At 28.2% G+C, this 11,014-nt stretch overlaps 4 protein-coding genes and 1 non-coding gene across 5 annotated transcripts; all 5 read right to left on the reverse strand.

Moving 5' to 3' along the window:
- Positions 1 to 25: 25 nt before the first annotated feature.
- Positions 26 to 3,328, reverse strand: NAEGRDRAFT_66943 (uncharacterized protein; the record flags this gene model as incomplete). The annotated part of the gene is made up of 4 exons (XM_002677984.1): positions 26 to 575; positions 617 to 1,805; positions 2,610 to 3,053; positions 3,097 to 3,328. 4 exons carry the CDS (start codon positions 3,326 to 3,328, stop codon positions 26 to 28), a joined length of 2,415 nt encoding a protein of 804 aa, XP_002678030.1.
- Positions 2,328 to 2,398, reverse strand: NAEGRDRAFT_t280. Its single transcript has one exon. It is a non-coding gene; the product is annotated as a tRNA-Gln (tRNA).
- Positions 3,329 to 4,434: 1,106 nt separating the features above from the next.
- Positions 4,435 to 5,026, reverse strand: NAEGRDRAFT_36485 (uncharacterized protein). Its single transcript, XM_002677985.1, has one exon. It carries the CDS (start codon positions 5,023 to 5,025, stop codon positions 4,483 to 4,485), a length of 543 nt encoding a protein of 180 aa, XP_002678031.1. The 5' UTR covers position 5,026; the 3' UTR covers positions 4,435 to 4,482.
- A 1,175-nt stretch (positions 5,027 to 6,201) lies between these two features.
- NAEGRDRAFT_57873 (CHY zinc finger domain-containing protein) lies at positions 6,202 to 7,672 on the reverse strand (the record flags this gene model as incomplete). The annotated part of the gene is made up of 1 exon (XM_002677986.1): positions 6,202 to 7,672. One exon carries the CDS (start codon positions 7,670 to 7,672, stop codon positions 6,248 to 6,250), a length of 1,425 nt encoding a protein of 474 aa, XP_002678032.1. The 3' UTR covers positions 6,202 to 6,247.
- A 474-nt stretch (positions 7,673 to 8,146) lies between these two features.
- Positions 8,147 to 10,918, reverse strand: NAEGRDRAFT_66946 (uncharacterized protein; the record flags this gene model as incomplete). The annotated part of the gene is made up of 8 exons (XM_002677987.1): positions 8,147 to 8,751; positions 8,853 to 9,251; positions 9,311 to 9,555; positions 9,626 to 9,782; positions 9,901 to 10,220; positions 10,335 to 10,534; positions 10,602 to 10,755; positions 10,887 to 10,918. The coding sequence occupies 8 exons, from the start codon at positions 10,916 to 10,918 to the stop codon at positions 8,147 to 8,149; spliced, it is 2,112 nt and encodes a 703-aa protein (XP_002678033.1).
- Positions 10,919 to 11,014: the final 96 nt, after the last annotated feature.

Consider the following 11,014-nt stretch of genomic DNA (forward strand, 5'->3'; position numbering starts at 1 on the left):
TACGGTGCTTGGATTTGATAATTATTCACAAATAATCTAAATTATCAATTTGAGTCTTTTCTTTGGATTCTTCAATATTTTCATTTGATTTCTCTATAGAATTAGTTAATTGTTGCTCATCAACTTGTTGAATGGGCGAATTGTGATTAGATTCCAATTTGATATCTTTCAATTCTTCCTGATTATTATTATTATTAGTATCATTGCTTGTAATGTTATGAAGAGTAACTTGTTGAGAAGTGGTTAAATCATTAAGGGATGCAACTTTCCATTGCTTTAGAATATTTCTTACTTCCTTATTTTGACTCTTCAACCTTTCGAATACATCTGTCATATCCTCAATACAATGCCATTGAATATTATCAAAAAAGTTTGTTTCCAATAGTGGTGTAGTTTCAATTGCTTTGGATATTTGTTCAAACATTTGAGAAAGTTTTGGAAAGTTCAATTCGAGAGGTGAATTTGGTTTCAGATAAGTTTTAGTAATGTGAAGTGCAGCTTGCTTTCTATTTTTCTTACTTGTCAATTTAAATCTTTCAATATCTTGATAACATAACACAGATTCAGGACAGTAACTTGAAATCGTTATTAGAAACTAAACTAATTTAACACTTACCTTCTTCTTGCAAAATCCAATAAAATATTAAAAGTTTTCTTACTTTTTAAAAAGTGTTCCAGTTCAGACTCTTCCACTCTTTCCTTTTTCGTGCGATTCAATAATACTATAGAATATAATATTGGCAACAAGACACATATCACAACCTCAGTAAATGAATAAACCATTAAGGTAAACCCAAATGGAACAAAAAAATCAGTCAACTTGGTCACCTGTACCAAAAATCCACAAATGGCAAATAAAATAATTGAAAAGAATTGCAATAATGTCAATAATAATGTCTCTCTCTTAATAAACCACGTATCTCTAGGAATGATAAAACACAACACTAAAAAGACAATCTCCACCACAATATAAAACAATGATTCAATGGCTACAATAATTGTAATGGCATTGGTAATGACACATCCTCTCGAGGATACAAAGAAACCACCATCTCCCATGAAAATTCTTTGATTATTTGATTTGATTGGATCTTGATTGTAAATTCCCTCCTCAACAGCTCCAAAAAATATGAATAGTAAAATGTGAATAATGAATGAAGTGAGATAGGTGGCAATTACAAATTTCTGACTCAGTAAAATGTTGAAAATCTTTTGAATTTTGACATTCTTTTTCATTTCCAATTCATTTTCAATCCAATATGAATAATTATCACCATCAGATGAAGTGGCATCATTCGAATCTTGATTATTATTGAAAATGCTTTCAACATTTGACAATTGACTTTTTGGAGAATTCATATTTGAATTATTTGGAACTACTTTCATTGAAGATTTCAAATTTTCATGATTAGTTTCCTTTCTATTCGAATCCATTTTAGTTTTTTGTAAATTCAACTTGTGCATAAAAAACAATCTCCACAATCTAAACACACTTGGAAGTAATATTCCAGGTGGAACAATAAAAAACGATAAAATATAAATACTACAAGGATAAATACGTCTTCCTATAATAAACCTTAAACATGTCAAAATAATAAATCCAGAATTTGACAGAATGGTCATGAACAAGTAAGTTATATTTCTAGCCTTTATATGTGGAGAATTTCTTCTCAAATATAATCCAATTCCACTCACAATTAATACTATTATATATACCAATAAAAATACAATTGAAACAGCAGATGTCAACCAAGTGTCAGGACAAATAGAATAAAGTAGATTAGGTCCATCTCTACTGAAATCACCTAATTGAAATAATATTGGATTACATGTTCCATAATTTGTAGAATTGGTAGAATTAAATAACATTGTGTCATTATAAATGTCATATTTGTTTTTAATGGAGATTAAATTAAACATTGTCTTTTCGTAGTAATAAATATAATGATGACCATTCATAGATGCAGATAATTCACCACCAAAGTTCATAGATAGTGGATTTATGGCCATAACTTGTTGATAATTAGGTACAAGAAATAACGATACTAGTAAGAGAAGAATAATTTGATGTTGTTGTTGTTGGCGTTGTTGGAGAAGACACTTTTTGAAAGAATGCAACAAGTGTTGATGAGATAAGAGGTGCATTTTTTGATTGTGTCAATTATTTGCCGGCATCTTTTCAAAGTGTCATCAACATTCAGTCTGAACGCTCACAAACCATTTTGGTTGATTGGGTCTTTTATGAAATAAAATAAGAATGGATTTTAACTTGGGTTTCTAATAAATTACACATGTCAAACACAAAATCATATGGCTCGCCACGTTAACCGTCTCGGGAGGAATCGAACCTCCGTCAATGGATTCAAAGTCCACTATGCTACCATTACACCACGAGACGAGCACATTCATGATGAAAATAAACCTCATTTGCACGCGAAAAAATTGGGTTCAAGATTTTAACCCGAGTCTTATTTACTTTATTATGATATCAGTTAATTGTTTGTCATTAGAGTGTTTTAACAGTTTCATTACAAACTTTTCCACACTCTGATATATTCCCTTATTAAATTTCCAATACAATAAAATAAAAGTTTCTGGTCTCCAAAAACGTAGTTCATTCAATCTGTCACATGCCAATTCATAAATACATCCATTATTAGGATAACAAATAGGACTTGACAATTTGTATGAATAATATACACCTCTATATTTGATATCAATAGAATAATTATCATATATTAAAATATCACAGTCAGCATGACGTAAATATTTGATTAGTTTCTTTTCTTCTGCCTGGTTTCCAATATCTTTTTCATCATCCTCCTCATCTTCACTATCATCTCTTGAATAATTCTTCAATTGAATATCTTTTTCAAATATTTTCCTGACATTTCCTCCTCTTTCAATTATTATTCCACAATTATCATCACTAATAAATCCAGTTATACCATTAGTAGTATCAAAATCCATATCAGTAAAATAGTAAGGTAATTCCAATTCTTTAAACGCGTAAACATTACGACGTGATTTCTCACCCATAAATGGTAAAACATCTTGCAAATATTATTGAACTATTCCAATACCTGAACAACTCACCTTCTCCACATAAAAAAATTCTTCCATTATCAGTAAGTGCAGCTACCTTATTTTTATATCCAAGAACCTTAATAAATTTTGGCTTTTGACATTTTTTACCTTTCAACTTGATTTCACATTCACCCAATTCAACATCTTGAACATTTTTCATACCTCTTGCAGCAGCTCCATCTCCATTATATCCAATACTATATAAATTTCCAATAGATGATAAAATAAAAAGAGCCCACATATTAGCTGATATGAATTCAATATTATTAAATAATATATTATTACCAGTATTAATCTCAAAGATATTATAACAAGATGGTGGCTTTGAAATTATTGGTTGTGAGGGATTGATATTCTTTTCAATTATTTTACCATGAGTTGAAATACATTTCGTAAATGGTTTAACCTTCTCATCATACAAGTCACTTTCCCTTCTAATTCCAAATAATTTGTTAGAATGTGTGCAAATGAATAGAAATTGTTTTGAAATTGCTAAATGTAGACCGAGGGAGGTGAGCTAAAAAATGTTACATCACGGTAATTTCGCGCCAACCAATAACCGCTGAAAGTTGTCTGTTCTGACCGTTAAATATTCAACAAAAAAAAACAACAAACAACAATTACTCATCATGATTTCATCATCACCCTGCTAAATAGGTATATTGGTTGGTATTCCCACCTTCAGCATGCTACCTTGAGAAGCCACCATGAGGAGAGTTCTCCCTTTGCTTCCTTCCTCACCAGCCATTACTACATTCACCTCACCAAAACATCATCTAGATAAGTGCCTGCCCATTTACTTGAAATTGTTGGTACATTAAAGCGAAGGTTCATGTACAAGAACCCAGAAGTACTTGTTTCTAGAAGAACAAGTGGTAATTGATACTTTGAACACACTGTCTCACTCTTGGTCCAATAAACCTTCGGCTCGACTTTAACAAATTTTTGTTTTTTGAGTGACTTCTTAATTTTTTAAAAATATTTGTCAATCCTTCTCACCTCCCACGGTCTAGCTAAATGTTTAACATGTTTCCATTCAAATTTCAATGGATCATGATTTTTAAATTCAATCACTAATTCACATATTTTTAAATCAAGAGGCTTGCTAGTATTATGATTATCATTTATAATGATACATTTAATTTCATTGGGATTTTCACTTAAATTTAATCCTAAACATGCAATAGTACCATATCTGAAACAATCCGAAACTGCATAATGAATTTGCCAATTTGATAAATAATTAGAAATAATTCGCGTTTCTAATTTTTGATTCAGGAGTGAAATGCTCCCAATAAAACCATACTTCTCTCGTTGTGCCATTTTTTTTAACTAAATTGTAAATTTCGATATTGATCAAATTTATTTTGAAGATTTAAAGAAAATATAAAATTACTACTTTGCTGATTCATTAATTAAATCATCTCTAATCTGTGTAATAATTCTACCTAATAAATTCAAACCTTTCCATTGAGATCTATCATGAGCTCTCTGATCCTTCTCTTCCAATCCAATTCCCCAAATTTTATCATATGGAGAAGCTTCAACATATTCAACATCCAATCTGGAAAGTAAATCTCTTCTCATTTCTTCATTTTGTGTGAATTTTGCATAATTTCCCTCATAAACAATTCGATCTCTATTGGCTTCCCATTGATTGGTATCAAAATTCTTGACTTTTCTACCAAATTCTTTACATTGCTTTGGATCGGAGGTTTTTAAAATCTTTTCTGCCATTTCATGATCATTGAATAATTGTGCCTTCTGATACATCATGTATTGTTCACAAGTTACAAATGTTTTACCATCAATTTTCATTGGTGCTTTAACCCATTGTGAATAGTAACCTCCTTTAGTACCCCAAAAGAAGTGAAATTTGGAATATTTTGTTGCTGGGCAGAGGTATTGTTTAATTGTGTTGTTGTTGGATGAAGACATGTTTTTTTTATTATTGTTGCTATTATTAGAACTTTGAATCCAGAAAAATGAATATTATTGAAACAATTTCAGAAGTGAAATCAATTGGTTCATTCTGTACTCTGAACAGCATTCCTTAAAAAAGTGGAAAGTGTTTTACAATATTGTGAAGAAATCTAAGAAAATGACTTTGCATCAATTTCGATTTGAAAATTCAGTTTCCAGTAGATACTATTAATTGGATATTCAAAAAAACTTACTTATTAGAGAAAGTTTAAAAACAATTCTAAAAAAAAATGCCAAGCTTATTTAGGCCAGGAATTGATCAATTAAGGCTTCATGATGAAGAAATTCTATACTATGATAGGTCTCCCACTGTAGAGCAAAGTATTTTATCATTCTGGATTGGATCAGCCGTGAAAATGACATCATTACACTAAAAATTTCAGATACTTTTGCATTAAGGTATATCAGAGAAACAACTTTATATTTCCCTAAGGAGTGGTTTGACACTTTCAATAACTCTTGTATTGTTTCTGAAATAATGTCTGGATCTTTTAAAGGCTACACTGTACAAATTTGGCTTGCAATTATGCTCCTTAATCAAAACTCCACTCTCAGTACCCAAATCCAAAATATTATCAAAGACAAAAAGAAGTTCTCATCAATATTCATTGATTCTACAAACAGAAATTACACCTCATTAGAAGGAAAACCTGAGGATATAGATGTGATTGGACCAATGATTGCAAAAAATGTAGAGGACGATACATCTTTAGATGTAATTTTACCATATTCTGCCATTGATTATTGCAAAGAGAGGGTTGATTTCAATTTGGTTGTCCAAATTACATGTAAGAAGGAGTTGGATCAAACTCTTAAAGCAACAAAAAATTGTGACCAATTACTGAACTATACCAAAAGCAAGTCAAACGAGAGAAACTTGTGGAAGGTCAAAAAAACGAAAGGCACAAGACAAGAACCAGTTGACATTTCAGATTTGGATGAAAAGGAACTTTCTACATTCTTAACAAAAGCTTACCAAAACAACCAGTTGAAAATTAAGGAAGATTACTTTAAAATATTATTACAATACTTGCAAGAAAATGATTTCAATGGTGATGCTCTCTTTTCTATTGAAGAGTCAATCCTTAGACAATCTTTGAAAAATGCAAATTTAAAAGAAGGACCTATTCAAAATATTTGTTCTTTTATTAAAAGAGTAAAGCAATAAGGAGGATAATTATTTATGCTGTTTGGTTTTTGCAGCACTTCTACCAGTTTTTTCTGAAATCTTTTTGATTAAATTCTTTTGACAAAAGTGACATGTCTGGGCAAGTCCTTGTTCTCTTGAGCAATATCCACAAATCATTTTTCTACCCATAATGTCAGAAGATGGAGCAGTGCATTCCAGTTCATGGCAAATATCACATGGATAGGCACGTCCACAACAATCGAACCTGAACCATCTCTTTGAATTCTTGTAATGTTCACATGTTCCAAAGAATGGAAGTGGTGCACCTACTGAAATACCTTTGAGTGGTTTCTTCTTTTTGTTGGTTGAGGAAGAACTCTTATTTTCATCATGCTTATTACCACTGTTATGTGTTACCATTGCTAGATATTCACCAACAGTTCTCTTTTGTAATTGATTGATTTGAACAGTTATCAACTCATGACAATGTGTGCAATTCATCTCATTCACACTTTTAATCTTTAAATTTTTCAAATCATTGGCACGACTACAATTAAAACACAAAACTTGAATAATATTTCCCATTGGAATTAAATCAAAAAATGTACAATTCATCAATTCCAAATAAACAAATGGTGTTCCAGCTTGAAGTTCGTTTCCTTTTTTACCTTCAGTAGATAAACTTTCACTTGTCATACCAAATGGTTTCATTGTAATGTTAAGTGTCTTGGCACATTTTGGACAATTCTTTTCAATAGATTCACCTGGTTTTACATTTCTAATTTCACAATCATTAGAACATCTATCACATTTAGCTAAAAAGCTTAATTGTTTCATCTCAAAGATTGAACAATTCTTAACTTCTCCCTGATTAATAAGTAATAAATAATCAGAACTATTGGATTCTAATAATTCTGGTGGAGCATAAATCAATGAATAAAAATCCAAATCAGGAATTTCATCATCATTGTCATCTTCATCAGATTCCTTTGGATATTTACTAAAATCAATTTGATATCTTCTTTCCGATATTCCATGCATTCCTTCCACAAGATAATTAGTAAAATATTCCGTATTACCAGTTAATATTATTGTTGTAATATTATTTTCAGCCCATTTCATGAATTTCAAAATCACTTCCACAGCACTTGCATGAAATATTTTGTGAAATTGTTTGTTAGCAAATTTCATCATATTTTCCAACATGATAAAAGCTAATTTAGGTGATTTTTCTGTGGAACTATAATTTTCAATACTTTTTAATTTACAGCAGCCTTCAATGGTATGATTGGGATATTGTTCACTCATTTCAAATACAAAAATAATACCATCAAGAGTAGGATCAATTTTAATATCATTCTCCGGAATAAGAACAAGTGAAAATTCAAGTGGCCATTTACCCTTCTCACTTCTAATTTTAAATTTGTACTTGTTTTTTAATTCAATTAATTCCTCTTTAGCCTTTTGAGACATTTTTTTTTAAATGATCTCAACCAATCAGAAGGCAAAAAGCATTGGTATTTAACTGAGATGCTCTCTATGAAATTTTATCATTCCATGAAGAGTTTAAATTTTTATTAGCAATGACCTGTGCTTTAGTTTCAAGACAATGGTTAACTTTTGTTGTGCAAAGAAGAAAACTGATATTGAGGTTGACAAGAAAATGAAATGGCAATTGTTACAATATATTAAAGAAAAGAACATGATCGCATTTGGTTTAATGATACTGTTGATGAATGGAGAGGGAGCAAGGTTTATTGATATTGGCTCAAATGAAATTGATATTGAAGGAGCAAAATTTATTAGTCAACTGAAACAATTAACAATACTTATCTAAGCAAAAATGATATCAAAGACGAAGGAACCAAATATATTTGTGATCAATTAACCTCTCATGTTATGCGTTATCAATTGATGCTAGTCATTTCAGTTTTAAATTATTTTTTATTAAACAATTTGTGCAGCTGTTTTTGGATGTAAATTTGCTTGATTTGGATCAACAGTTTCTAATTCTTCACCATGATAAACATATTTAACATTTGAAACATCAATAGGTGGAATATATTTATCAAATCCATTTCTGTAATCATTAATAGATTTTTCACCATTTTTAGTAATATAATTTGGATGTCTAAATCTAGGACAACAAAAATATTTTTGTACAAAATTAGTACCAGTTGTAAAGAAATGAATAATTAAATAAATAATATAAAGTAAAAATGCAGAAAAGAAACAAATATGATAAGGAGTAATAATAGAAAGTACAGGTTGACTAGTATTTGATGGATCATAATTTAAACTTATTGTAAAGTAAATTCTTGTAATTGACATTAAAATATATCTTATTAAAAATGCAATTGATAAAAAATTGAGTGCAGTAGGTGATAACAAGTCAACTTCTTTACCTTCAGCTCTATAAATTTTTAAAATATTAAATTTATCAACAAAATAACATGCCATTAATCCACCTGTTATTATAAATAATGATACTGGAAATAATCCACTAAATACAATACCAATAAACATATTTTTTAATTGATATGAATATCTATCTATATATATTTATATTTATATTAAAATTAAATTAAAAAATAAATTAAAAAATATTAAAATATTAAAATATTAAAATGATAAAATTTAAAAAAAAACATACATTCATAAGAATAAACAGGTGGTTCATGTGCCTTATTTAAATCTTCTTGTGTAACACTTGTTGCAATTCTATATCTTTTTAAAAAATAATGATAAATTCCTAATAAGGCATCCTTAATAGTATTTGATGCAACACTTGTACATGTTACAAAAAATAATGAACTGTACCATGCTGAACTTTCAACTAGAATTGGAATATTAGCATTACCAATTGTAAATGCTCCTTTTGGTATAATAACACTATTATCTGTCATTTCAGAATAATAACTGCCAACTGTCGGTGATGTTAAATATACAAATAAATAGGCTATTGTTGTTAAGAAGGAACCAAATGTTACTTTCATCATTAAACTTTGTTTAGCATTTAATTGAAAACGATGTTTTTCAAAATTAGATAATACTATTATTATTGTAATATTATTGTAAAGTATTTAATATTTAATATTAAATAAAACTTACAATATAAAATATAGGTCATTACTTGTACAAGAATAAAAACCAAAACTGACAATCCGAGACTCGCAAAAATTTGCCAATTTTGGAAGGAAGGATTTTCAATCCAATCAGAAATGGAAATACTTGAAAATTTGTCCTTTTTCAAAACTTCTAAAACAACAGCTACTGCAACCACTGCACCTGAAAATAGTACTGTTGCTAAAAATGATACTGAACGTCTACTATATTTGGAAATTACTGAATATTCTCTAAAAATATTAAAAATAAATATAAAATAAATATAAAATAAATATTTAAATTAAATTAAAAATAACATACAAATTTTCCCAAATAATATCATGAGGTTCATGTGCAGGTTCAACTCTAATTCTATGTTTCTTTTTAGAATAAGTACCAGATTTAGAACAAATTCTCTGAATCATTGGTCTATTAAATGTATGAAGACATTTAAATCTAGACTTTTCATTTTCAAATGCTGAATTCATTACCATTTTAATAATAAAATAAATATTAAAATAAATATAAAAATATAAAAATATAAAAATAAATATAAATATTAAATATATAAATATATAAAGATATAAATAACATACTAATAAAAGCATCACCTGTACATCTATAAGCTTTCTTTCTCATACTTTTAGCAATATCTTTTTGAATAAAATTTAAATAAATTGAAAAGTAAATTCTCTTAATTTTTTCAATTAAAACAAAACAACCACCTCTACTAATTACAATATCACATTTTTCAATTTCCTTAATTAGTTCATCTTTCTTTTTTATAGATTTACTTATATCACCACAATCTAAGGCTAGTGCAATATTATCTAATTTACCAAATTTACTAAAATGTTTATATAATCGTTTTTTACCATGTGCTGCTTCTGTTGATGGTAAATCACGAATATGTACTCTAATTATTATTAAATATTATTTAAATAGTATATATATGGTAATATTTAAATAATATTATATTTAAATAATTTAATTATATTTAATAAATTAAAAAATAAAACTAACTACTTACGAATAATCAGCTACTGAAATAGTTCTCTTTGCAACTTTATCATTAATTCTATTAGTTATCCAAAAAAGGAAACGTAAATAAACAATAGAAAATAAAGCAATTACAACTTCAAGAGTACCAAATGCAATATTAACACCACCACTTGCATTTAAATCATAGTTAGCCATACTCATTTGAAAAAATGTTGAAGGATTAGTTTTCTTTATAAATATTAAATATTATTGTAAAATATATTATTAAATATATTATTATTAAATATAAACATACTTGTGCATAAAAATACAAATAAGGAGCGTGTAAAGCAGATAAAATTACAAAAAATATAACAATTAATAAACTAATATATAAATATAACATGGATGATCTACCCAATGATGTTAATTTCCAAAATGGTGTACATAGAAATGAATATTTCTTTTTACTTTTAGAATTTGTCTATTATTAAATATTATTAAATATTATTCATGATGTTAAATAGTGTTTGACATTTGATTATTAATAATGATGATAATAATAATGATGTTAATGATGATGATGAAAATAATGACATACATAGTACATCCGATTGCCATATTCTCTGGCATGTTTTTTATTTAACGTGCCAGATAATGTCATTTTTTTTGTAGTGAAAATGAAAATTAATTCGTTGGCAGCTGACAAGTGACAGTTCTAAGAACGAA

The sequence above is a fragment of the Naegleria gruberi genome (assembly GCF_000004985.1).
Source record: "Naegleria gruberi genomic scaffold NAEGRscaffold_20, whole genome shotgun sequence".
NCBI classification, from domain to species: Eukaryota; Heterolobosea; class Eutetramitea; order Acrasida; family Naegleriidae; genus Naegleria; species Naegleria gruberi.

Coding starts and splice junctions, on each gene's coding strand:
- NAEGRDRAFT_36485 (XM_002677985.1), bottom strand. CDS start 5,025: ATGTCTTCATCCAACAACAACACAATTAAACAATACCTCTGCCCAGCA.